Source organism: Oryctolagus cuniculus, chromosome X (assembly GCF_051225735.1).
Source record: "Oryctolagus cuniculus isolate XC-2025 breed Fujian yellow rabbit chromosome X, ASM5122573v1, whole genome shotgun sequence".
Taxonomy (NCBI): Eukaryota; Metazoa; Chordata; class Mammalia; order Lagomorpha; family Leporidae; genus Oryctolagus; species Oryctolagus cuniculus.
The window spans coordinates 45,288,213-45,314,094 of NC_142888.1; the positions used below are offsets into that span (position 1 = coordinate 45,288,213).

The following is a 25,882-nucleotide window of genomic DNA, read 5'->3' on the forward strand; positions in this document are numbered from 1 at the left end:
CTCTAATGATGAAATTCCAGCTATCGTGAACATAGCTTAGAGGATGTTTTTGTAAAGGTGGTGTATAGTTTTCATAAATATCTACAAAATGGTGTTTGGCTACCTATTATTTTGGTCTAGGGCTGCCCCTGTATCTTGGTCCCACTGTTGATGTGGCTATGTTAGCATCTTTATGCTGCCCGCATCCACCTCCACTGAGGACCCTTTCCTCTCTTGTGCCTAGGGAGGCCATTGTAATATAAATACAGGAAGTGTTAACGGTGCAAGGCAGTATATAGAACCACAGATGTCAGCACTGAAATCATCCTTGGAGATCACCTAGTATAACTGACAGTTCCTCACCCCTTTCCTGCCTTTGCACACATGAAGGAGACCAAGGCCTAGGAAAGTCATAAGAATTATCCAGAGCTAAAGAGCGAACCAATGGCCGGCGCCGCGGCTCACTTGGCTAATCCTCCGCTTGCAACGCCGGCACCCCAGGTTCTAGTCCCGGTTGAGGTGCCGGATTCTGTCCTGGCAGCTCCTCTTCCAGTCCAGCTCTCTGCTGTGGCCCGGGAGGGCAGTGGAGGATGGCCCAAGTGCTTGGGCCCTGCACCCGCATGGGAGACCAGGAAGCACCTGGCTCCTGGCTTCAGATTGGCGCAGCGTGCCGGCCGTAGTGGCCATTTGGGGGGTGAACCAATGGAAGGAAGACCTTTCTCTCTGTCTCTCTCTCTCACTGTCTAACTCTGCCTGTCAAAAAAAAAAAAAAAACCAATTTCAGTGCTAGATTTAAAATCCAGTATTCTTTATCTTGCCCTTAACTTGCCTCTGCAGTTATCTACTAGTGTTACAAGGGGTCTTGAGAGGTTCATTAAAAAATGCATGTTATGGTAAAGCTATGCATAGATTTCAAGTTTTCTGCACCAGAATAAACTTATCTTTTAAATATATTTTTCCCACGAACTTTTTGAAGTGCCTTCATAGCAATAACCGAGGCTATAGATCAGAGGTGAGAAAAGAACATTGAGGGCTTGAGTTAGCTGGTTGTAGGTGTGGAAGACTTCCTGGAAGAGGTACAGTGAGCACTTGCTTCCTTTTGGTAGTTGACTTATTTGCATTTTTGTTTGTTCCTTGATACACATTGCTTTGTGGCTGGTTGGGAGCAAGGGCTAGGTTAGGGTTTACTTCTGTCAGTATTCCTCATTCCTCTCCACCAATATTTAAATTACTCAAGTTCTTAGCACCCCATTCCCCTCCTCTCTGAATGAACAGACGCTTGGCACAGACTCTGCTGAGCACAGACTCAGATGACTAATCCATCTCTTTTGATCTCATCCTAGATCAGTGTGCGTGTGACCACCATGGATGCAGAGCTGGAGTTTGCCATCCAGCCCAACACCACTGGCAAGCAGCTGTTTGACCAGGTAAGGGAGGGATGGGTTACTCTTTAGTCTCTTCCTCTCCTACTAGCTCTCACCACATGCCAGCCAGTCATGCCTTCTGCCTCTTGTTAGAGAATCTCTTTCCTACTTGTTCCTTCAAAATAGGTCAAAACAAGTCCTGACCCCAGCCTCATGGCCCTGATTAATCCTGTCTTTGGCCCTGAACAAGGGCGAAAAGAAAAGGGAGTTATGATTCTGTGCTATATGATTTACAAATACCATCCCATAGGGCTGTCAATTGAACTAAATGATCCCTTCTCCATTTTAATGATGAGGCTCAGAAGTCAAATAACTTAATTGCACTTACCATATGGCTCCTGTCACTATTTTGCTTCCCAGTAGAAGGAAACCAACTTATTCTCCCCGAGGTAGTGACTTCTATGTACATTTATTGTAAAGGAATGCCAGGACTAAGGACAACAGTGGCAGTGGTGGAGGCAGTAGGAGGGTACTTCATTTCCTGCAGGTGTACCTTGGAGATAATTGCTTATTCTTCATCCGTGAAGTGTGCTTCTCATCTGCAACCCAGCGGAGTCTCTTCACTGTGAATCATCATTGTCAGAAAGCATGTACTGTATAATAGCCAGATGAGGGCTACTGAATCTTTTAGCATTCAAGGAGTCCCCTGGGGATGAGGGAATGTGCCATTGTGGCCAGACTGCCAGGAACAGCAGTGATCCTCTCAGAGACTGGAATCCCACCGGGTGGGCCATTCTCCCTTTTCTCTGTTGGCCTCTGGGAGATGGGGATCTGACTTATCATCCAGGCTGCTGGGGCTACACACTCCCTTGCTGGATTCTGCAAGCCCTCTTGCTTCCCTTTGTCCTTTGTTCTGTGAGTCCCTCCACTCTCTGGGAACTGCCCCGATATTGAGAAGGGGAAGGAAGAAAAGGGAGGTTATGTTCAAATGAACTAATTCTGTTCCTGTGAGTGCTCCTAACTGGTGAGAAGAAAGACAAAGGGAATGGCTTTGGGAATGGAAGTGGTGCTGCTTCCCATTCGGGTCTCCCAGGTAAGAGGGAGGAAAGTATGGCTAGAAGTCTGAGGACAGCTTAGGTATACTCTCTGAGTTTCTAATGTCACATAGAGTGGGAAAATCATTGTCTATAGCTAATACAGATGAGAGTGAACATATGTCCAGGGATTCCAGGATGCCAGGTACTGTCACAAGCATTAGACCATCACAAAGCCCTGTGAGTGCAGGCATTTGTACTGGCCTCATTTTGTGAATGAGCAAACAGCATCTGTATTTTCTTAGCTAGACCTTGAGAAAAAGTTCGAACTTCTCTGGGTTAATGTCTTCATTCTCTCTCCTGAAGTATAGTAACTAACAGGCTTTTGGGGAAGTTATTGAAGATTGTATAATTATTTATATGTTGCTTGTGACACACACACACACACTCACACACACCCCAGTTACAGTGGTGTATAAGGGTACACAAAATCTGAAACGATAAATTGAATGGCTGAGGAATGCAATAAGAAAGTCAATAGGGAAGAGAGTGTTATGTAAATCATCCATTATGTAGTTTCTTTTTTTAAGATTCATTTTTATTTATTTGAAAGACAGAGTTACAGAGAGAGAGAGAGGTCTTCCATCTGTTGGTTTACTCCCCAAATGACCACAATGGCCAGAGCTGATCTGGTCCAAAGGTAGGAGCCAGGAGCTTCTTCCGGGCCTCCCATGCGGGTGCAGGGTCCCAAGGACTTGGGCCATCTTCTACTGCTTTCCTAGGCCATAGCAGAGAGCTGGATCGGAAGTGGAGCAGCTGGGACTCGAACTGGTGCCCATATGGGATGCCAGCGCTGTAGGCCGCAGCTTTAACCATAGCTGGCCATATAGTTTCATGTATTAGATGATAGCTCCTTTTCCAATACCATGCTGCTTTGTTGAGTCATTCGTGAGCTAAAGCTGGGAGATGGGCTTGCTGACTGTCAGAATATCTAACTTTGGGTTTCACAGGAACTTGCTGCTTCTCTGGCTTTTATGTTTGTTTTATTTTGAATAACAAAGGGTAATCATTGCCATTTAATTCATGAAAATACAAATTAGCCTGAAGAATATTTAAACACGTGTTTACTACAATTAAAGTAATGTGCTGACATTCACATAGCTCACATGTGATTACAGTGCAAGTCTGGAATGACTGAATGCATTTTGATTATATTAAGGTTTTGCATTGTCCCTTTGCATGCAGATTTTATGTTGGGGAGCTTTTTAAAGGGACAGCCGGGTGAAGTCAAAAGGGCACTGGGTGGAAAATCAGCGATCTTGGGCTCTAGGGCAAGCTCTGTCACTTCCCATAAACTCATCCCCTCGTTGGACCCGTTTCCCACTCTGTCTGACTTATCTTTTTAGTCTAGTTATCTCTCAGATTTATCTCTGTCATTTGTCTCTGCATTCCATTATCTCTTTCTCCCCCATTTTCTATTCCTACTATTGGAATGTCAGACAGCTCTTTGCTGTAAAAAGGAGGAAAAAAAAATCTCACTTGAGTCTGGTCAGCCACTGGGATATGTGGGGGGAGGTGGCAGGGATCATCTCTTCCTGGACAGACTTCTTCCTGTCTTGGGGACGAACAGGAGGAAGTGGCTGTACACTGCATAGGCTCTGGTGGGCCCTTTGTTTCAGGCAGTGGTATCATTCTGGGCAGCAGCTAATGTAGTAGAGGGGAGGGTGTCTGTGAGTACGGATTTTATGGTCCAGCTGGGAGCCTGAGGCTCCTTCAGTCTCTGCCTAGACTCCTTCCTCGAGCCCTGATTCTACTCATTCCCCCTCCCAAACCAAATGACGCCATCCTCTCCTTCAACACTGGGGGCTTTGTCCATTTTCACTGGAGGGGGGTGGTGGCTGTGGAGGGCAAAGAAGGCATGATTTAGAGCCCAGCGCAGAAAAACCCTCGAACAAAGAGGTTTATTAACTTTGAAAAGCCACAAGGCCTGGTAATTCTTTGTTAGTGTTGGTTTGGTTTGCGTACTGTGGGTGTGGTTCTGAGGGAAGCCCAGATGGTAGGGAGCCCTGGCCAGATGGGTGTGCTAATTCTGAAAGCTCCTGCTTCCCAAACAAAGCCCTTGAGAGCCTTTTGTACCAGTTGAGGAGAGGAGAGGGAGGGAACCGGGAAGTTCTTGACTTTTCTTCCAGAAGACCAGTGTTGGCTTGAGAAGCATCATTTACTGAGCACCTATAGAGGACTATCCCTGGCTGGGTGCTTTAATCCTCATCATCTTGCCTTTGAGATGTGAAAGAGTCATGGAGTTAGTGACGTAGAGCTTTGAATGCAGCTCTGATGGAACAACTATAGTTTTCTGCCACTGTGCTAGTCTCCTTGTTTAGCTTGAAGAAGACTCAGGGAAGATGTGTTCTTCATCCTCAGACCTCTGAGGAATTGCCATAGGAAGGAGAGGACAGTTACTTTCTGTGAGATCAGAAGGAGCAGACCTGGGATTCCCTATGTGAATACGCTGGGGGCAAGATTTGAGCTAACACAAGGAACTGAGCATAGCGCCCTCTGAAGGCTGAGGCAGGTCAAGAGGGAAATTCACAGAAGTGTGTGGTCTCAGGCGATGTTGAGTTCTTTCCCCTCTTTAAATTGCTGAGACAGGAGTGGGGAAGTCCATTCAGTCTGGCCCTTGAGATCCATCATTCTAGGAGACCCTCCTGCTGGAGCCAGGGCCTTGGAAGAAGGAGCTGGACTCCTTGGAGGGAATTGACAACAACTCTGGGCCATCCTGCAGCCCAGTAGTCATCTGGCCAATGACCAGAGAAGGAGTAGACTAGAGAGAAAATACTCTCCTTGGCCCCAGTGATAAATAATAGGCAACAATGGAAAGCCATAGCTTGATGAGACCCAAAGCCTGGTGGGAAAGGGAAGTAGAGCCCACCATTCCTCTAGTTTACTTCTGTTTCTTGTGAGTGTGCTTACAGCTGGGGAGGGCAAAGAACACATTTTGCTACAGCAATTCTGTCACTTGCTTCAACCTCTAAAGCCTTAGATTCTTCCAGGGGCCCTTGATCTTGTATTACCTTGGTACCACTAGGGGGCAGTGCCACCACTATGAGTTCCATTTTGAGATCTCTCTGCCTGGCCCCTCCCAGCCATGATTTCAAGCTGTAGCTATGGTTTGCCATTCCCCTCTCCTCTAGGTCTTGGAGCTGTAGGAGTGCAGTGAAGTGTCAGAGCATCCATTCATTCATCTGTTCATTGACGCACTCAATACTGACTGAAGGTCTTCAGTGTCTGGGGGAGAATCTCCAGACCTATAAAACACCATCTCTGCCCTAAAGGAACTTGGAGTTCCTTACCTATGGAGGCATGGATAACCACCTGCAACCCCTTTTCCATAAAGAATGAAAGAAACACCCTTGATGCTAAGGTTACATGGGGAGGCCTATGGAGCATAAGAGTTGGAGTCAGTCCTGAGTTCAATTTCTGTCCTGCTACTTAGCTGTGTGACCTTGAATGGCTCATTTAGTCTCTCAGGACTTTCCTTTCCTCAGTAAAATGGTAATCACGCTGAAATCTCAGAGATTTTGTGACTTAATCCTCAAGTAAATAAAGTGCCTGGTGCATAGCAGGCATTCTAATATTGGTTGTTCTTATTAAGGGCTAAATAAGTAGATGGAAATTGCTCTGGGAGTTCAGATGAGAGAGCCGTGAAATCAGGAAGCTTTTCTGGCTCACTGAAGTACTTAGGAACTTGAGGACTTCGCATTAAAAATAGCAACCCTTTCTTTTCTTTCTTCTGTTTGTATTTGGTAAAATAACTAACATTTGTTATTGCCATAGTATCCCCATGTTACCAATGAAGAACTGAGGCTGAAAGAGAGGAAAAAGATCTGTTTAAGGTCCTGTAGCTAGGACGTGGTATTGCTGGGGCTTGAATCAGGGCATGTAGCATTTTCAGTTTTCTCAGTGGCTTTTGTCAGCTGGGTTCTCTGTGACCCCATTTGCCTGCTCCGTGAACTCAGAACCCCATGAGTGTGTTCTGTGCTATAGAGCAGGTGACCAGTAGAGCACAGGCAGTGTGGAGTTCGAGAAGCAGCAATGGGGGGTAAGCCTGTCTCGGAGCTTTTCAGTCGTTCATTGATTTGCTTTTAGGTGGGTGGCTGACGCAGCTGCTGGCAAGCTGAGGATGGGATCTTAGTAGGCCTCAGGTGTCTGGGCATTGACGCATTTTGCACATCATTTCTCACACGGTTCTCTTGAGGCTGCAGCCTTCAGCTTCCTGATCCTGCTGTGGGCTTCTGAGGTGGCTGATGACATCACTGGTTTGTTTACTCAGACAGGTTCAAGCATGGGGGATACAAGGAGGGAGGCTCTGGGCTCCGGAACTGACCGGATCTCCACTCCCCTCCACTGAAATCCAACCTAGGCAACTTTGACGTGCAAAAGAGAAGAAAAGGGGGTTTGCGTCTATATCCAGACGATCCTGGTAGTAGTGAAGATTTTTCTCAGGGGCAGACCTCAGTCTCTCAGTTTGTACTGCTCAAATACTGTAACTCCATAGCCTGTTTCAGAGATTTTTGTCATGGGGCTGAATTGAATCCATAGTGTGTCCAGTCCCCCTAGATGGGTATGTGGCAGATTCTACGAGGGACACTAATCTGTAGGCTAAATATGACTTCATAAGTATGTTGGCACATCAATTTTAATTATAAAAATAAAAACAATTGTTTATGGAGTAGAATGTAAAATCTGCACAAACGATTAAGACTTAAGGTGACATTACAAAGAGATTCTGATTGACTTGCAACCATCTTCTTATTATCTCTCCACCCCATCCTTGCATCCGGTCAGTATATGCGTTCATTATTTAAGGATTTCTTCCATGGCAGCTTTGGGAAACACTGGTTCAGGTCACATGAGCTGGCTGGGGTTAAAGGGAGCCAAGAAAGAATTTTTTTTCTCTCAAAGATAAAACCATTTCTTAGAATGGAACAATTCGAACTCTAGTCACTTGGTCCGCAGAGGTTGTTCTTAGAATCAGCAGCTAGATGCCTCTCTCTCACTTGAAAAGAAGTTTCTGTTTTTCTCTAGAGTAGAGGTCTCAGCTGGAAACAAAGCTGGAAGCAAGCAGAGCTGGGCTCCATTTCCATGTCTGGGGACTTGGAAATGGGGCCAAGAATTGCCTGATCAAATGGTTCCCAGCATCCCCAAGACCTTAATTGGAGATGTCTTTATAGCCTGAGGTCGAGGTTGGGGTCACCTGATTTGTCCTTTGTTGTTTTTTTTTTCCACAGACTCAATTCTGACTTCTGACCATATTTCCTTCCCCCCACATCCTCACTTCCTTACTTTGGAACTTCAGTGTATGCTGAGAGACATTGCTCATCTCTCCAAGCCCTAGAGCCTACGGAAGTGGAAAATTTGTGTTTCTGATTTCTCCATGTGCACAAAGTTCAGACAGCTCAAGATTCTTCACTGCTTCTGAATTATTTCTTTCAACATTGCTTTAGCTATTACTCTTTCCATCTTCTCAGCGTTATTCTGGATCCCAGAACTACGTTGGTTCCCATGATGCCCCTTCTCTTACCACACCTTTACTCACAGTACTAAGTAAACAGATAGAAAATGTGGCACAAAAAGAGGCTAAGCAGTTTACTCTTGGAACCTTCAGGTCTGGCTGCATAGTTTGTGTCTGCCTCACTTGTCTTCAGTCGTGGGGTCCCTGAGCCTCTACAACTGGCCTGTTGGTACAGGCAAAGGGCAGTTGCCCTACCAGGACTGTTCTTAGTCAGACATACCTCTTATGACCTAGCATACTGGCCCCAATGGTCTGTCTTATCTTTAGCATCCTTAGTGAGTCCTTCTATCTCTGGAGGCTAGATTGTTTCTTGGAACTTGCCTTTTTCTACCAATTGGAACTGCACACAGTTTTCTCCACCCTGTTGCACATCATTAGAACTGGTTATTGGGCCCTAGCTTAGTTCTAGGATGAAATAAAGGGTGCTTTAAAAAAACCTCTTGTCAATACACCTTCCACCCTTTGCAAAAGGTTAATATTACATTCAACATAAGCATTCACATTGCTGCATCTAAAACTTGCTGGCAGTTCCCTCTGCCTATTCACTGAGTCAGGGACTCACCTGGCTATTGAATCCTGGAGCCTTTTTGATCTTTCCTCCCCACTTCCTCTCCTATCCCCATTTACCTTTACTGTGTTCCTGATAACTCCTAGGCAAGAAGTAGGTGGGAAATTGGGTTATTGTTCTTACCCATTTGCAATTACAACCTCTAATTAGTAGAATGACAGAGTTTAAGAGAAGACAGAACTCTAAGCCACAGCCCCAGTAGATGGGGAAGCTGATGTTCTGGGTGGGAAATGTGCTGCCTTAAAAATCACACAGCAGTTTGGAGGCAGAGTGAAACTTGTGCTCAGGTCTCCTGATACTCAATTCAAACTATAAAGGGGAAGGGTGACCTGGTGAGCAATGAAGGTTGATGACTTGAGGGCTTGGCTTCTCCCCAGAGTGGCTGTTGATTAGGCCTAGTGGGAAAGCCAGAAATCATACCCAGATGCAGAGGTGGTCAGAGTTCATTATGTGGAAGAGATATCTGGGCCAAAAGAGAGACAAAGTTAGTTACTTGAGAACTCCAGGGTTTTAAGCTCCTGTGAGCCCTTGGCATTAGGAGATAGCATGCTAGAGAAGAAATGGTACCGGCTTTGGAGTCACACACATTAAGGTTTTATGGCTCTGTGATTTTAGATAGTCTTTCTAAGCCTTAGTTTTGTCTTCCATAGCATGGGAATAACAGCTGTCTCACAGTTAGGTTAGTGTTCAGTGCCTGGCACATAATAGGTGCTTAATAGAAATGACCTACCTTTTTCTTTGGGCCTTGGAAGGTCTATATTATAAGCTCCAGGTGTGATTGTGGAGCCTGGCTTTGGATGTATAGTAGACACTTTATGGATATAGTGATGATAGGTGTGTGTATGTCTGTGTGATGTTATTCAACAGGCAGAGAGACAGAAAGAGCTTCTATCTGCTGGTTCACTCCCCAAATGCCTACAATGGTCAGGGCTGGGTCAAGCTGAATGTCTAGGTCTCCCAAGTGGGTGGCAGTGACCAACCTCCGAGGATGCGTATTAGTAGGAAGCTGAACTGGGAGCAGAGCCAGGACTCACACCCAGGCATTCTGATATGGGATGTGGATATCCTAACCTAAGACATAACTGCTGTGCCAAATGCCCACTCCTCTGTGTGTGTGTGTGTGTATGTCTTTTCGAGGGAAGATATTAATTTGCTGATAGGATCCTTGTTTCCTATTTTTTATATCCAGGTATATTTCTTACATTTTCTACTCACTCATCCTACCCCAACTTCTACCATCCCCCCCCCCCAAAAAAAAAGAGAAAAGAGAGAGAAAGTTGCTTGATGCCAGCCTGACCTCATTAGGATGTGTCTCAGCTTCACTGCTGCCGGCCCCAATGGTGGGCATGCTGGGCTTAAGCCCACAGCCAGACCATTAACATGCTAATGTTGGGGACTGGAGAAAAGACCCCATCTGTCTTCTCCTGGCAGCCTTCCTTTTCCTGCCCACTGCTCAGCCTAGAGGCTTAGGGCACCAGGGGACCCCTAAGCTACTACACTGAGGTACCCACCCTATTTCTATCCTCAATTTTTCTGAATAGTAAAGGGAATCATGACTAGGCTCTGACCAATGATTGAAAAAAGGACCCTAGCACCTAGAAACAGCAAAGCTTCAGGGTGTATAGATTCTACACTCCTTGGTTTATCTTCTCAAACATTCTTCCTTAGGGTATTGTAAATGTGTGAATTACTCCCAGTTGCTAAAATGTAAAGGACAGTATACGGGAACATCCCCACAGGACAAAATGTAGGAGACAATCCAGCAGTCTCTAGCTTAAACCTTTAATCCATCCTGGGAGTTGGAAGTGGCATGGCATTGTAGAGGGAGGGAGGAGGTAGCAGAAAAGCACTGGGTTTGAATGGATTTGGAGTCAAACAAACCTCATTTGAATCTTGACCCTGTCTGACCTTGGGCAAACTATTTCACTTCTCTGAACCTCACTTTGACTATCTATATAATGGATCTCATTTTATTGTATCATAGGGCTATTTTGAAAATGAGATAATGGATGTCAAGTTCTCAGTGTGTGGTAGTTCTTCCCCTCCCTACCTCAGCAGAAGTACTTTGTGCAGAGAGATGCTGATATCATTTCTTGACTGCTGCCCAAATGCATTTTCTTGCCAGATGCTGAGTTCCTTAAACCCTTTAAGAGCACAGACTGTGTTGGCTCTACTTTTGTGTCCTCTGTACCTGGCACAGGCTAAGTGTTCAATCAGTGATTGCTTTGTGTTTTCTAGGTGGTGAAAACGATTGGCCTGAGGGAAGTGTGGTTCTTCGGTCTGCAGTATCAGGACACGAAGGGTTTCTCCACTTGGCTGAAGCTCAATAAGAAGGTAACTGCTTACTCCTCTGTCGAGTTTGGAATTTATTCCTCCACTAGAACTTGCTCAGGAATGTAACATGTACTAGCTGGTAAAGCCAGGGTTCCCGGGGCTATGTTTGATACTGGGTGGCCTGTTGATCATTTGGGTCAGAGTACGGGCAGAGGACTCAGACAAGGCAAAGTTCTTTCTCTTTTTCCACTTGGGCTTCTCACAGCAAGAATGCCGAGAATTCTAGGAAGAAGACACCCTTTCCTTCCCATTGGGAGGTCGGCCCTGAACTCTGTTTAGGACCAAATGCATTAGTGGTTCTTTTATTTAAAAAGATTTATTTATTTATTTAGCTATTTAGTTAGTTGAAAGGCAGAGTTACAGAGAGAGAGAGAGTGGGACAGACAGAGACAGAGATCTTCCATCCACTGGTTCACTCCCCAAATGGCCACAACAGCCGGAGCTGGGCTGATACAAAGCCAGAAGCCAGGAGCTTCTTCTGGGTCTCCCATGTGGGTAGCAGGGGCCCAAGGATTTGAGCCATCCTCCACTGCTTTACCAGGCTCATTAGCAGGAGCTGATTCTGAACTGGAATAGCTGGGATTCGAACCGATGCCCATATGGGATGCTGGTGCTGCAGGTGGCAGCTCTATCTGCTAAGCCAGAGCGCCAGCCCTTATTACCAGTTCTTTAAGAGGGGATTGATATCCCTTTTGTCTTTACAAAATTAAAGGCTATAGGAGATTTGTTATAAAACTGCAGATTTTTGAATTTGAAAAAAATCTTAAAGATCTTGTAGGCTTAATGCTGTCTTTTTGCCCCACCCCCGTGGGTCAAATGATACCTGAACCTCATATAAATGCTTACCTCTTTCAGTGAGGTTCCACATGGGATTATCTGAGTCCATTGAAGCTGTTTGTTCCAAGTAGCATCTCTTCAGGAAGCTGGTAGTCCTCCATCTCACTATCTTCAAACTAGCTGACTTTATCCTTAGAGGTTTCCACACTGTATCTATAGCTTGTTTCTCCGATTATGTCTAGGGGGCGGATATCCCACCTTCTGTAGAATCTTCTTTTCTCAAGAAGTTGAGACTTATTCTGAACAAATGGGGAACCATTAGGAATCAGTTTCATGCTTTACAAGATGATCCAGGGGCAGGCTTGGTGGCACAGCAGGCTTGGCTGCTGCTTGAAGTGCTTCTTTCTCATATTGGAGTGCCTTATTTGAGTCCTAGCTATTTCACACTTCTGCTCCAGCTCCCTGCTAATGTACCTGGGAAAGCAGCAGAGGATGGCCCAAGTGCCTGTGCCCCTGCATCTACATAGGAGATCAGGATGGAGTTCCTGGCTCCTGACTTTGGATTACCTGTTGCATGAGCCATGGCTGTTGCAGCCATTTGGGGAATGAACCAGCAGATGGAAGACAGTATCTCCAATCTCTCTCTCTCTCTCTCTTTTTTTTGGGGGGGGGGGACAGGCAGAGTTAGACAGTGAGAGAGAGAGAGAGAGAAAGGTCTTCCTTTTCTGTTGGTTCACCCTCCAAATGGCCACTACGGCCGGCACGCTGTGCCGATCTGAAGCCAGGAGCCAGGTGCTTCCTCCTGGTCTCCCATGTGGGTGCGGGGCCCAAGCACTTGGGCCATCCTCCACTGCCTTCCCAGGCCACAGCAGAGAGCTGGACTGGAAGAGGAGCAACCGGGACAGAATCTGGCTCCCCAACCGGGACTAGAACCTGGGGTGCTGGCGCTGCAGGTGGAGGATTAGCCAAGTGAGCTGCGGCGCTGGCCTCTCTCTCTCATTCTGCTTTGGAAATAAATGAATAAAAATCTTTTTAAAAGATTATTTAGTTTGTATTCCTGCCTATCCAATTCCCAAGCCTCAGCCATACACCCTAGTTTTTACTTGCTAATTTCTGGAGCTGGAGGTGCCTTAAGAAAGGAGCTTTCTTAACTTTCTTAAGTCTACCCTCAGGTTTGAGGCCAGTTGGATACATTGCCAGCTAATGGTGGCTTGAAGACTTCTGAACATCAGTGAATATTAGGTAATTTCTGGAAGAAATTGCCAACAGGAAGTGATTACAGACATGGCATTGGGTCCCCAAAGAAAATAATGCATCTCTTTCCTGCATTACCAAGAGGGTTGCCATTTGGCTCTCTGAGATTACCCAAATAATGACCTTTCAGTGTCTTCTCCTAACCTGTGGTCTGTCTCCCACCCTGAAGCCCATTTTTTGAGTCTGTAACCCCATGCTGCTCCTAGGTGACTGCCCAGGATGTACGAAAGGAAAGTCCCTTGCTCTTCAAGTTCCGGGCCAAGTTCTACCCTGAGGATGTATCTGAAGAATTGATCCAGGACATCACCCAGCGCCTATTCTTCCTGCAAGTGAAGGAGGGTATTCTCAATGATGATATTTACTGCCCTCCTGAGACGGCTGTGCTGCTTGCCTCCTATGCTGTGCAGTCCAAGTATGGTGACTTCAATAAGGAGGTGCACAAGGCTGGCTATCTGGCTGGAGACAAGTTGCTGCCACAGAGGTGAGGTGGTGCTCTGGCCCCCTTTACCCTTGCTAGAGGTGGGCTGCATTCCAAGACTGCCCAACCCTTGCTCCACAGGTCCACTGGGTCTGTGCCTCTCCATTAGGGTCTGTCTGAAAACTGTGTTGTGGTGCTCAGAGATGCATTTGTACATAGCATCATACCCTGTTGTTTAGCTCTCAAAAATAAATTCTCTTTTCCCCTCCCTCCTCTGTGTGCCTGATTATAGAACTTCATTACCCTGGAGGCAGGTGCTTACATAGGATCAGAGATGCATTGATTTTTGTGCCCTTGCTCATTACATTTTCTCAATGTTTCACACTGATTTGGACCTTTTCTATCAGGGGTTCACAAGGGAGAGAGAAATAGACAAGCCAGGGATATGGGGGAGCTCAAATAGCAGAGCTTTTGTAAGCTTCAAAGCTAAACACTCTCCAGCATCCATTATTTTTGTTTTGGTATCACAACAACACAGTAAATGGATAGGCAGACATTATCCTTATTCCCTGGCTAAGGAAATAGAAGGGCAGAGGTACTCACACTGACTTGCCCCATCTCTCATCATTCATTTGAGGTAGAGCCAGACCTGGGACCCTAGTCTCTTAATGTTTTAATGCAGGGTTCTTCCCACTGCATCCAGTGATCATTTTCATAAGCATCTGGACTAGAAGGACAAGTCAGGCCTCACTGTAGGGGCCCTAGTTCCATGGGAGCCATGGCACATGTACAACTCAGCAGAAGGCGTTAGGGACAGTAAGCTGTGCCTTGGGACTCAACCTGAGTCATTGCCATGATGTCTTGAGATGGCATGTTTAAATTTACAGTGTAGTAGATCTTATTTACAGTGTAGTAGATCTGGGTGGTTGAACCTATCAGTTTCTTCCCTTACCCATTTGGGCTTGATATTCTGTTTTGTAACCCAAGGCTGTTCTTTTATCTCTGAACAAGATTCTTATACAAACTATTGGTTCCAATAAGATCTAGCAAGAGAGTATTCTGGCTCCATGAGGCCCTTCCCTACTCTTAGTTCCCTAAGTCAGCACAGACACCTGATAAGTCATTGCCATGATTGGCGACTACAGCATATTTCTGGGTTTTTTGGTTGAATGTACATCTCCATTATCTTTCTTGGTTATCTGTGCTTGTAGCGCTCCTATCTTCCTGCTCTAATTTCATTCCACTTCCCCTATGATCTCAGTGAGAAGACTCCACATCCTCTTTGCATCAACCCTTTAGAGAGCTAAGTGGACTTCCTTTCCCTCCTGCATGTGGGTTTTGCACCCTAAACCACTCACTACCCATTATCTTCCCAGAGTCCTGGAGCAGCACAAACTCAACAAAGACCAGTGGGAGGAGCGAATCCAGGTGTGGCATGAGGAACACCGGGGTATGCTCAGGTAAGCCCTCCCTGGCAGCTGTCTGGTCCAATGGCCCTTGGTAGAAAGAAGGATGACTAGGGATGTTGTTGGATATTTGAGAAAAGAGGGACAGAGATGATGCTGGCACTTAAAGATAGAAAGCAAACCAATACCATTATAAGGATGTTTGTTTGTTTTGTTTTGGTGAGTGGTAACAGCTAGTAGCGCAAATGGTTATGACCATAAAGAAATGGAGAGGACCTCAGTAAACCATGCAGACTGCTCCCCAGAAATGACATGGCGAAAGAGTTTCCTGAGCATTGCAGAATATTTGAGGGTTGCCTTGTTGAGGAACAAATCTCATTTTTTTGCCACCACCACCCTGTCTAAGCTCTGCTAAGATCATGCCTGTGTGAGAGAGTGTCACAATGAATGGCAGGAAGAAAATTGTTTCTATGGCAGCTAACGTGCCAGACAGTAGCAAGGCTTGGCCTACCCTGATTCCCATTGGGAACCTCAGAGCGTACGTTCTTGTCAGCAGATTTTGCTTGGCAAAAGCCATGTGTGCTGTTATCCGTCATCTGCTCACATCTGTCTCTTCCCCCTGTAAAGTAAGATCGGTATGAGAAGTTTGGGGCACATAGGCTTTCTGTCTCCCTGCATGTGACTGAGCTCCTCTGCTCTGTGTCACTTAGGGAGGATGCAGTCCTGGAATATCTGAAGATTGCTCAAGACCTGGAGATGTATGGAGTGAACTACTTCAGCATTAAGAACAAGAAGGGCTCAGAGCTGTGGCTGGGTGTGGATGCCCTGGGTCTCAACATCTATGAGCAGAATGACAGGTACACTTTGGAATTGCATGAGTTTATTTGGGCCAAGGACTCTGATCCCACGGACTTACCCCCGTCTAGAGCTCTATCTCTTGAGTCCCTCCTCCGTTCTTTTGCACTAATTTAATCCAGCTCAGGTGATTGCACAGCCTCCCTCAGGCCTCAAAATCCTGTACTGACTAGCCTTGTAGTATCTATTATAAGGGAGGTGCTGGCCATGTGAGGCCTTTGAGGCACTTGAGATTGTACGACTATGAATTGAGATGTGCTGTGAGTGTAAACTATATAGCAGACTTTGAAGGCATAGTGTGAAAAACAGAATGTAAAATGTCTTATTAATACTTTAAAATATTTATTTACATGTTTAAAGATAGTATTTTGTATATTTTGGGTTATAATTAATTGAATGTATTTTTTAAGGGAAATGGTTTATTGACAGGGAAGGTCTGATAGGCTGGAAAGAAGGGGTGAAGAAGGCTGGGGAGTCGAGAGAGAGAGAGAGAAATAGATCAGGAGAGAGAGGGTGAAGAGAGAGAGATCTGGAAAGTGCATGTATTTCTTTTTTTACTTACTTCTATGAGGCCATGAGAAAACTTAAAAATATATATGCGACTCTTACTCTATTCTATTTTTGTTGGACAGTGCTAGCCTGGAACCTACCTAGTCAGGATTTGTCATTAGTCTAAAGCCTCAAGTGATGATTAAATGGTTTTTGGCTTATAATCCTCCCACCTTAACCTTATCTCACTTGCTTATTTTTTCCCTCTTGTTGAGAATAGAGATCAATAGATTATTTTCCTCATAACTTTCAGTCGGGGAGTTCATTGTTTACTGTTTCTCCACCTTTTTTACAACCTTGGATGGAAGAGTCTTAGTTAAATACAGCTGATAACTCTTGAAGGATTGTTACAAGGTCCTGCCTCAACCACAAATACAAGAAAACAAACCTCAGAGATTGAGCCAAGGAATAATATGCTGGTTGTAGTATCAGGAAATCCTTTTTATACCCTCAGTGTTGGCAACTAACCAGGTAGGGTGAGATGATACTAGCTGAGCTGACTGTGAGTCTACCTCCTCCTGAAGAGAGAAGTTTGGGGGTGGGGAATAGTGAGGGAAAAGCATCAAGCCCTTTATATCCTTCATATCTGGCCCTTGTCCTGATGCTGTTGGTCTCCATTTCTACAGACTGACTCCCAAGATAGGCTTCCCTTGGAGTGAAATCAGAAACATCTCTTTCAACGATAAGAAGTTTGTCATAAAGCCCATTGACAAAAAAGCCCCGGTGAGTGACTCCACCCCACCCTCTGGCCAAAGACAGGTGCTTGCTTGCCAATGCCTGGATAATGCTAACAGTAGTCATATGTCATTGTATTTTGACTTCCTTTTCTGATATGTGTCTGCGCGCGCGCGCGTGTGTGTGCGTGTGCACATGTGTGCGGGCACATTTTCATGAACAGGAGGCACAAATGGAGATTGGGGATAGAAGGGTATGTTGATGGCAAGAGATATCCAGGCGGTGCCACCTGCTACCTGTATTCCTTGCTGTGGATGAGGGAAGGCCACAGGCAGTCCTCAGTGCTGCTTCTCAGCCATGTCTTCTGCTATCCGGAGTCTCTGGGCTAGAAACACAATGGATGTCATCTTTCCAAGCTCCTGAGCCTCAGAAAGTGGATACTGTTTATATAGTTTGTAAATCTTTAATTGTGGAGGGCAGGCGGGGTCAAAAGTCCAAATCTAAAGATGGTATCTCAAATTTGCTCTTTGGTATAACTTTATTGCTGTCCTCTCAGACTTTTCTCTGGAGCAACTTAAGACCAAGAAAATGTTCTGGTTCCAATCATTCCTCTAACGTGTTTGCCACACTTCTCACCCACTCAGTTGCCTGCAGCTGACAAGACCAGAAAGCTGGTGATTGAGGGTAGGATAGAAACTGAGATGAGAGCATACTTTTGCTGGACCTTGTGTCCAACAAGGACCAGTCCTTATTCTGAGCCTGACTGTTTTTGTTAGGGCTGAATCAACCATGGGGTACCTCAACTTCCCATGCTATGTACTTTGCATCTGTTGTCTCCTTAAAACCTCAACAACATGGTTAGGTAGGTAGTAGTATACTCAATTTGTAGCTGAAGAAAGTAAGATCCAGAGAGATGGAGTGATTTGCCCAAGATCATACAGCCCAAAATGATAGAGCTGGGTTTTATGCTGAGGTCATTTGACCTTGAGAGCCTGTGCTCCTTCCACTGCACTCTCAGCTATGTGAGATGGTAGCAGTTTGGGTTCAGTGGCAGAGGAGGTGGTGGCTAGTCCACCAGCTGGTGACTTTGGTCCAGTGGTATTTGTAGTAACAAACTCAAACTCACTGGATTTTCTTGTGTGTGTGTTTTTTTTTTTATTGCTGCTGTGCTCAACTTTCATCAGAAAAAGGTAAGTAACAAAGTCAGCTGAGAATAAGTCGTATTTAAAAAACCACAACCAGGATAATCGATGTTCAAAGAACTTGTGTATTTATCTATGTAATTGCTGCCTGCCTTGTTCCAAAAAGGAATTAAGGGGCTGGGACTAAAATTTGCTTTTCAGACACACAGGAGCCATTCAGCCACTCACACTGCACTCATCAGAGTGTTATGCAGGAATTATTTGGCTTCCAAAAGAGGCCCAGTGGGATCTCTGAGTAGCAGAGAGAGACAGTTGTCATCCTTGAACTGAGTTGAGTATATTTTTGGATGTTCCTCATAAGCAGGGGTTGAAAGAAATTGGGGTTTGGTGGAAAGAGCACTGGTTTCAGAGTGAAGAAACCTGAGTTCTAGTCTTGGGTCTCTCACCCACGTGCCATCTGACCTTGGACAAGTCACTTCACCACTCTGATCATTAGTTTTCTCATCTGTAATATGAAGGACTGGGTTAAACAATGTTTCTAGAGCTTTTGGACACAGCTTTTTGGAAGGGAGAGACTTGCCTTCCCTTGTGCCTCCAAACGCTTTCTGATTGCTGTTTTCCCACCAGGACTTTGTCTTCTATGCACCCCGACTGAGGATTAACAAGCGAATCTTGGCCCTGTGCATGGGGAACCATGAGCTATACATGCGCCGCCGCAAGCCTGACACCATTGAAGTGCAGCAGATGAAGGCACAGGCCCGGGAGGAGAAGCACCAGAAGCAGATGGAACGGTAGGTGCTACAGAGCTGGAGTGGGGCCAGGGCCAAGGCCAGGAAACTTCTTAAAGGTGCTCAGCCTGCCAAGGCAGCAAGGGAAGCCAACCTAGGACTAAGAAGGAGTGAACTGTGCAGGGATGACACCTGCCTCCATTCAACATCAGGTATCTCTGTTTCTGAGAAGCAAGTATTAGAAACCTGAGATTTCAGGGGCCGGTGCCATGGCTCACTTGGCTAATCCTCCCCCTGTGGCACCGGCATCCCATATGGGCACTGGGTTCTAGTCCCAGTTGCTCCTCTTCCAGTCCAGCTCTCTGCTGTAGCCCGGGAGGGCAGTGGAGGATGGCCCAAGTGTTTGGGACCCTGCCACCCAGGTGGATGAGACCTGATGAGGCTCCTGGCTCCTGGCTTTAGCCTGGCCCGGCCCAGCCCTGCGGTTATCTGGGGAGTGAATGGAAGGGCTCTCTCTCTCTCTCTCTCTCTGTGTCTCCCTCTCTCTCTGTAACTCTGACTTTCAAACAAATAAATAAATTTTAAAAAACATAAAAAATGGAAAAAAAAAACAAGTGTCAGTAAAATTATGGAGACATTGGTAGTCCTGTACATTGCTGGTGGGAATGCAAAATGGTTGACCCACTATGAAAAATGGTGTGGCATTCCTCTGAGAGCTCAACATAGAGTAAGCATTTGATCCTGCAATTCCACTCCTAGGTGTGCACCCAGAAGAATTTTAAAAAATAGTTATTCAAAGAAGTACGTGTGCACATGTTCACAGCAGCACTGTGCACAATAATCAAAAAATAGAAACAGCCCAAAGGTCTAGCAACAGATAAATAGATACTCAGACTGTATATGCATGCAATATTCAGCCATAAGAGGAATGAATGATATACTTCAGTGTGGATGAACCTCTAAAACATTATGCTGAATGAAATAAGCCAGACACAGAAGGCCACATAGTGTATGATTCCATGTATATGGGACATGCAGAATAGAACGATCTGTAGAAACAATATAGATTGATGGGTGCCAAGGACTGGGGTGGAGAAAGGGAAATGAGGTGAAGCTCTTTAAAAGGTATAGGGTTTTACTATGGAGGGATGCATATATTTTATTTTTTTAATTTTTTTTTTGACAGGCAGAGTGGACAGTGAGAGAGAGAGACAGAGAGAAAGGTCTTCCTTTTGCCGTTGGTTCACCCTCCAATGGCCGCCGCGGCCAGCGCGCTGCGGCCGGCGCACCGCGCTGATCCGATGGCAGGAGCCAGGAGCCAGGTGCTTTTCCTGGTCTCCCATGGGGTGCAGGGCCCAAGCACCTGGGCCATCCTCCACTGCACTCCCTGGCCACAGCAGAGGGCTGGCCTGGAAGAGGGGCAACCGGGACAGAATCCGGCGCCCCGACCGGGACTAGAACCCGCCGCTAGGCGGAGGATTAGCCTAGTGAGCCGCGGCGCCGGCCCTATTTTTTTAATTTTAATTCTTTTTGACATATTCAATGTGGTCTGTAGATAAAATTCTAAGAAAATAATACAGGGGCCCGCTCTGTGGTGTAGCGGGTAAAGCCGCGCAGCCTGTAGTGCTGGCATCCCATATGGGCGCCGGTTCTAGTCCCGGCTGCTCCACTTCCTATTTAGCTCTCTTCTGTGGCCTGGGAAACAGTAGAAAATGGCCCAAGTCCTTGGGTCCCTGCACTGGCCTGGGAGACCCGGAAGAAGCTCCTGGCTCCTGGCTTCAGATTGTCCCAGCTCCGGCCTTTGCAGCCAACTGGGGAGTGAACCAGTGGATGGAAGACCTCTCTGTCTGTCTCTCTGCCTCTCCTGTCTCTGTGTAACTCTGACTTCAGATGGGATGCCAGTACTGCAGTCTGTGGCTTTACCTGCTACATCACAGCGCCGGCCCCTCTATTTCCAGTTTTTAAGGAAATCTGCACACTGTTTTTCACATTGGCTGCACTAATTTACATTCCCACCATTGGTGTACAAGTGTTCCCCTTTGTTCATATCCTCGCCAGCATTTGTTACTCTTTCTGTTTTGGATTTTAGCCATTCTGAGAGAGGTGAGATGATATCTCATTGCAGTTTTGATTTGATACAAATGTTTTAGAATGAGATAAACATGGTGTTTTTACAACATAGTGATTGTCCTAAATGCCAGTGAATATTCTTTTTTTAATTAATTTATTTATTTGAGACACAGAGAGAGGTCTTCCATCTGATGGTTCATTCCCCAAATGGCCACAGTGACCAGAGCTGGGCTGATCCGAAGCTGGGAGCCAGGAGCTTCTTCCAGGTCTCCCACATGTGTGCAGGGACCCAAGGACTTGGGCCATCTTCCACTGCTTTCCTACACTGTTAGCAGGGAGCTGGATCCGAAGAGGAGCAGCTGGGACTTGTACTGGCGCCCATTTGGGATGCCGACGCCATAGGCGGAGGCTTAACCTACTACATCACGGCACCAGCCTGAATATTCGTTTTAAAATGCTTGATTTTATATTATGTGAATTTCATCTCAATAAAAGGATCTTTTAAAATAATTTATCGGGTGGTTCTCATGCGTGTTAAGGTTAAGCATTGCTATAGTAGATAACTGTCATAGGGATTTGAAACCTTGAGAATCTTCTCACCTAGTAGGATAGAAATGACTCCCTAAAATAGAGAGGTGAGACACTAAGGTTCAAATGTGAAAAAAATTCAGAAAAAATAATTAGTAAGATTGGGGGACAACTTACAGAGCTGGATCTGGTAGGAACCTCTTCTCTAGGATCTTTCAGTCTAGTAGGCGAGGCAAGAGAGGAGAAACAATACGTGAAGGCACTTCAAAAGGTTGGTAGAAAAAATGGAATCTGAAGGTAGTTTATTTTGGTAAAAAAAATTGCAGTTTATGCATTTTTTTCGTAGTATGCATTTTCCATGAACTTTTTGAAGACCCCCCCTGATATGCATGGTTTTAAAAAATTGTAACAAAGTAAACATCTTTTTTTCTTAATAAACTTAGAGAGACAGAGAGCTCTTATCTGTTCATTCCCCAAATGTTGTACATTGGCTGGGGCTGAGCCAGGCTGAAGTTGTGAGCCTGGTCTCTAGTGTGGGTGGCAGAAATCCCATTATTGAAGTCATCATTCATCACTTTTGCCTCCCAGGGTTTGCGTTAGTAGGAAGCTGGAATTAGAGATGGAGTCGGGAGTCAAAGCTAGGCACTTTGATGTGGAATGGTGGGGTTGGGGTGGGGGGATCTCCTAACTGACGACCTCATTACTGGGCCAAATGCCTGCCCCAACTTGTCTTTTAATTTCCACTTTTCCATGAACTTTTAAAAAAAAAGATTTATGTATGTATTTATTTCTTTATTTGAAAGGCAGGCCATTGGGGAGAGAGGGAGAGTGAGAAAGACAGCGAGAGATCCTCTACCTGCTGATGCAATCCCCCCCCCCCCCCCCGCCAGGCCACAATAGCTGATGCTGGGCCAGGTTGAAACTAGGAGCCAGGAGCTCTATCCTGCTTTCCCACTTAGATGACAGGGGCCCAAGGACTTGGCCATCTTTCACTGCCTTCCCAGGCTCATTAGCAAGAATGTTGCATGGGAAGTAAAGTAGCTGGAACTTTTTTTTTTTTTTTAAATAAGTAGCCGGGACTTGAACTGGCACTTTGATATGGGATGCTAGCCATCATGAGTGGCAGTTTAACCTGCTGTGCCACAATGCTGGCACCCTCGTGAACTTCTTGAAGTACCTTATATACGAAACTCAAGGTATGAAAGGCATGCCATTAATTCAGTTAATAAATATTAACCCAATAGTGAGAAAACAAAGAAGATCCCAAATGCTTGCCCACATGAAGCTATCATTGTAGTGTGAATGACAAGACATAATATGTAAGCAAATTATATAGTATCTGAGATGATAACAAGGAGAGATGGGGAGAAGGGTAGAGCAAATCTCAGAAGGAAAAAAAGGCATTTAGCTGCAGGAGACAGGAAGGCTTCCTGGAAGAGGTTTCATGACTCCGTGAGGTAGATACAACAGGACCTATTTAGCCATTTTACAGTTAGCAGAACTGAGGCTAAGAGTGAAAGCAGCAGCATAGCCAAGGGCACCCCAGTGGGTTGCTGGCAGAGCTGCAAGTCCAGTTGGGGCCTTCTGACTCAGGAGCAAGCTGATTGAGCCCTGAGCATGCCAGCCCACATGGGGCAATGATGTGACATTAAGGATGTGGAGGAAGGGAAAGTAGTGCAAACTCACAAACCCTGGGTATGTTGGAAGAGTAGGGGCTGAGGGACGCAGAGTCCTGGATCCTTGCGAGTCCCCAGGGTTCCATGTAGCCTTACTATCTATCCTGTTCCATCCCTTTGCTATTCCCCTAGTGCTCTACTGGAAAACGAGAAGAAGAAGCGTGAGATGGCAGAAAAGGAGAAGGAGAAGATTGAGCGGGAGAAGGAGGAACTGATGGAGAGGCTGAAGCAGATTGAGGAACAGACTAAGAAGGCTCAGCAAGGTGAGGCTTGGGGCCACTTGGAGACTGGGTTTTCCCAGAGTCTGACGTTTTGTGCTGGAGAGACCCTTTTCCCTGAGCTGCAGATTTCACACAGACAGTGCTTGTGCGACCAAAGAATAGCTGAGGGGATGGGGCAAGAAGAAAGAGTGCTCAGAATCTATTGCCAGCTGTGCCCTGCGTGGAGCATTTCCGGGAAGGGAGCTAGTGTGCCGTCTTCATCTCTGTGCTCTGCACTGCCTTCTCCCCTTTCCTGTCCAGAACTGGAAGAACAGACCCGCCGGGCCATGGAACTTGAGCAGGAACGGAAGCGTGCCCAGAGCGAGGCTGAAAAGCTGGCCAAGGAGCGTCAAGAAGCCGAAGAGGCCAAGGAGGCCCTGCTCCAGGCCTCTCGGGACCAGAAGAAGACCCAGGAACAGCTGGTAAAGCAGCAAGATGAACTGAGATTGTGGGACCTGCCCTTTCTCCCTTGCCTGCCTGCCTAATTATAGCCACCGCTGCCCACAGAGCTGACTCTCTCAGGCAGAATGCTACTCCACAGGCCTCTAGTAGATAGCTCATTCAGAAGCAAGCTGAGAAGTCACTGGCTTGGCCCAGAAACCTTGAACTCTTGGATTCTATTCGCTTTCATAACCGCCGGGGATCTGAGCTGATGATCTGGCAGTGGCAAGGGAGGAAGAGCAGTACAGAGATTCACACGCGTTTGTGTTGTTTAGGCTGGCAACACAAATATAGGTTTTCCTTTTCCTTACCTTTACATGTTCTCTTCCCAGTAACCCTATGAGATTAACCCCAGATGGGATAATGTGTCCAGATAAGAAAATTAAGGCTCAGGGAAGGTTAAGAGACATGCCAAACATCACACAGCTGTGGCTGATTAAGGTTTAGAACCCATTTCTGCCTAATTTTAAAGAGCTGCTCTCCAAACTCACACACAAAACTATGTGTTCTTTACATTTGGGGAGGATGGCACAGGCACCCATACTCTAATCACATCTTCCAAGGGTTCAGTGACTCAGAAATTAAGAACCTGTGGCCTAAATTCCTTGAGATATGCTCTTGCCCATACTATTTGGAGTGGGAGTAGGGGGAGGCTATCATGGGAGATATGCCCACGGTGCGAGGGCAGGCAGAAGCTTTCTTCCCTTATTCACATCTGCTGGTGACACTTAAGTGTCTTTCCCATACTTATCCTAGGAAGAGTTAGTGAAGCCCTGATCATTCTAGGATAGCAGGCAAGGGTCTGCCACTTCAGACAGTGAGCCAGTTATCTCCAAAGCTTTCCTGAGCCTCCAGTTGCATCCTTGGCACTATGAGGGAGAGGATGGAAAGAGGAGAAATGATGAGGCGGGGACAGAGATGACATGCTTGTCTTCAGGAGACCTATAGTCTAGGTGGGGAGCTGTGACTTATAAGGCAGTGGTGGGTGTGGAAGATGGGAATGGAGTGGAAGGGTCCGGTAAAAAGAGCTTCCAGGGCAGCAAGCAAGTGGAGCTCTAGGTTACCTACTGGTTCCCCAAGAAAACTAGGATTGAAAATACCATGAGGCCAAGAAGGCCCAGTCCTCACAGGCTCCAATTTATCTATAGGCAATGGAGATGGCAGAACTGACAGCTCGGATCTCCCAGCTGGAAATGGCCCGGCAGAAGAAGGAGAGTGAGGCTGTGGAATGGCAGCAGAAGGTAAGACACGGTGTCCTGAACAAAGCATTATGGGAAGTGTACCACCTACATAGGTTCCAGGTCTTTCAATTCTTCAGGTTTGGGCTCCCTTCCCTCCTTCCTCGACAGCAGATATTGTGAAGGAAGGTGCTCACGGCTTTCCTAGACATTTCCAGAATCCCCCAGTACCCTTGGGAAATTGGTCCAATTGTTCCTATTTTACAGGAGAGGAAACCAAGGATTGGGCAGATGAAATGAGTTGTCCTACCTGGTACCTTCCTCCTGTCAGATTCTTCTAGACGTGCAGAGGTTATCACAAGTTACCTGATCTGATTGCTGTTCCTTCTCTCCCCTCTGTCACTGGCCAGGCCCAGATGGTACAGGAAGACTTGGAGAAGACCCGTGCTGAGTTGAAGACTGCCATGAGTACACCTCATGTGGCAGAGCCTGCTGAGAACGAACAAGATGAGCAGGATGAGAATGGGGCAGAGGCCAGTGCTGACCTACGGGCTGATGCTATGGCCAAGGACCGCAGTGAGGAGGAACGTACCACTGAGGCAGAGAAGAATGAGCGTGTGCAGAAGCACCTAAAGGTATCCAGTCAGGGCCAAAGGGTCAAGGAGACCACGTGTGTTGACTTACAGCTCATGACCTTCCCCTACATGGGGGGATAGGTCTAGGAGCCTATTCCAGAGCTATATGAAAGCCTGGGCCTTTCTCAAGTGAAAGCTTTAAGGGCAGGTACCTCTTGCTTGTTAATCAGACCATGGGCTATGTCTTGCCTTTTTGGGATTCACTCTGTTCCATCTCCCACTCCCACCCCACTCGCATCTTACATTCAGAAAACACTTAGCTGACAAAATTCCTACCTGAATATTTGGTATGTTGTACTTCTATCAGGGGATAGTCATCATTAATTGACCCTGTAAGTTTGCAAGTTGTTTTTTGGCTTTATTTTTAATTCTTATCTTAACACAGTCCTAACAGGGCTGGAAACCCTTCCCCCTGTGTGTGTGTGTGTGTGTGTGAGAG

The 25,882-nt window shown here is 46.2% G+C and overlaps 1 protein-coding gene across 3 annotated transcripts in view; it reads left to right on the forward strand.

Annotated features, from left to right (window-relative positions):
• The window catches only part of MSN (moesin), a 76,063-nt gene that overhangs the window by 47,859 nt on the left and 2,322 nt on the right, over positions 1-25,882 (forward strand). For 2 of the 3 annotated variants that reach the window (XM_089324782.1, XM_008272722.5), the window contains 11 exons: positions 1,323-1,406; positions 10,756-10,851; positions 13,089-13,363; positions 14,677-14,760; positions 15,417-15,563; positions 16,737-16,833; positions 18,555-18,718; positions 23,062-23,192; positions 23,451-23,611; positions 24,779-24,871; positions 25,219-25,443. In XM_089324782.1, coding sequence (XP_089180908.1) covers positions 1,344-1,406; positions 10,756-10,851; positions 13,089-13,363; positions 14,677-14,760; positions 15,417-15,563; positions 16,737-16,833; positions 18,555-18,718; positions 23,062-23,192; positions 23,451-23,611; positions 24,779-24,871; positions 25,219-25,443 — 1,536 coding nt within the window. In that variant the 5' untranslated portion in view covers positions 1,323-1,343. Of the gene's footprint in view, positions 1-1,322; positions 1,407-10,755; positions 10,852-13,088; positions 13,364-14,676; positions 14,761-15,416; positions 15,564-16,736; positions 16,834-18,554; positions 18,719-20,898; positions 21,233-23,061; positions 23,193-23,450; positions 23,612-24,778; positions 24,872-25,218; positions 25,444-25,882 lie in introns of those variants that run through there. The other variant, XM_089324783.1, reaches the window with a different exon arrangement.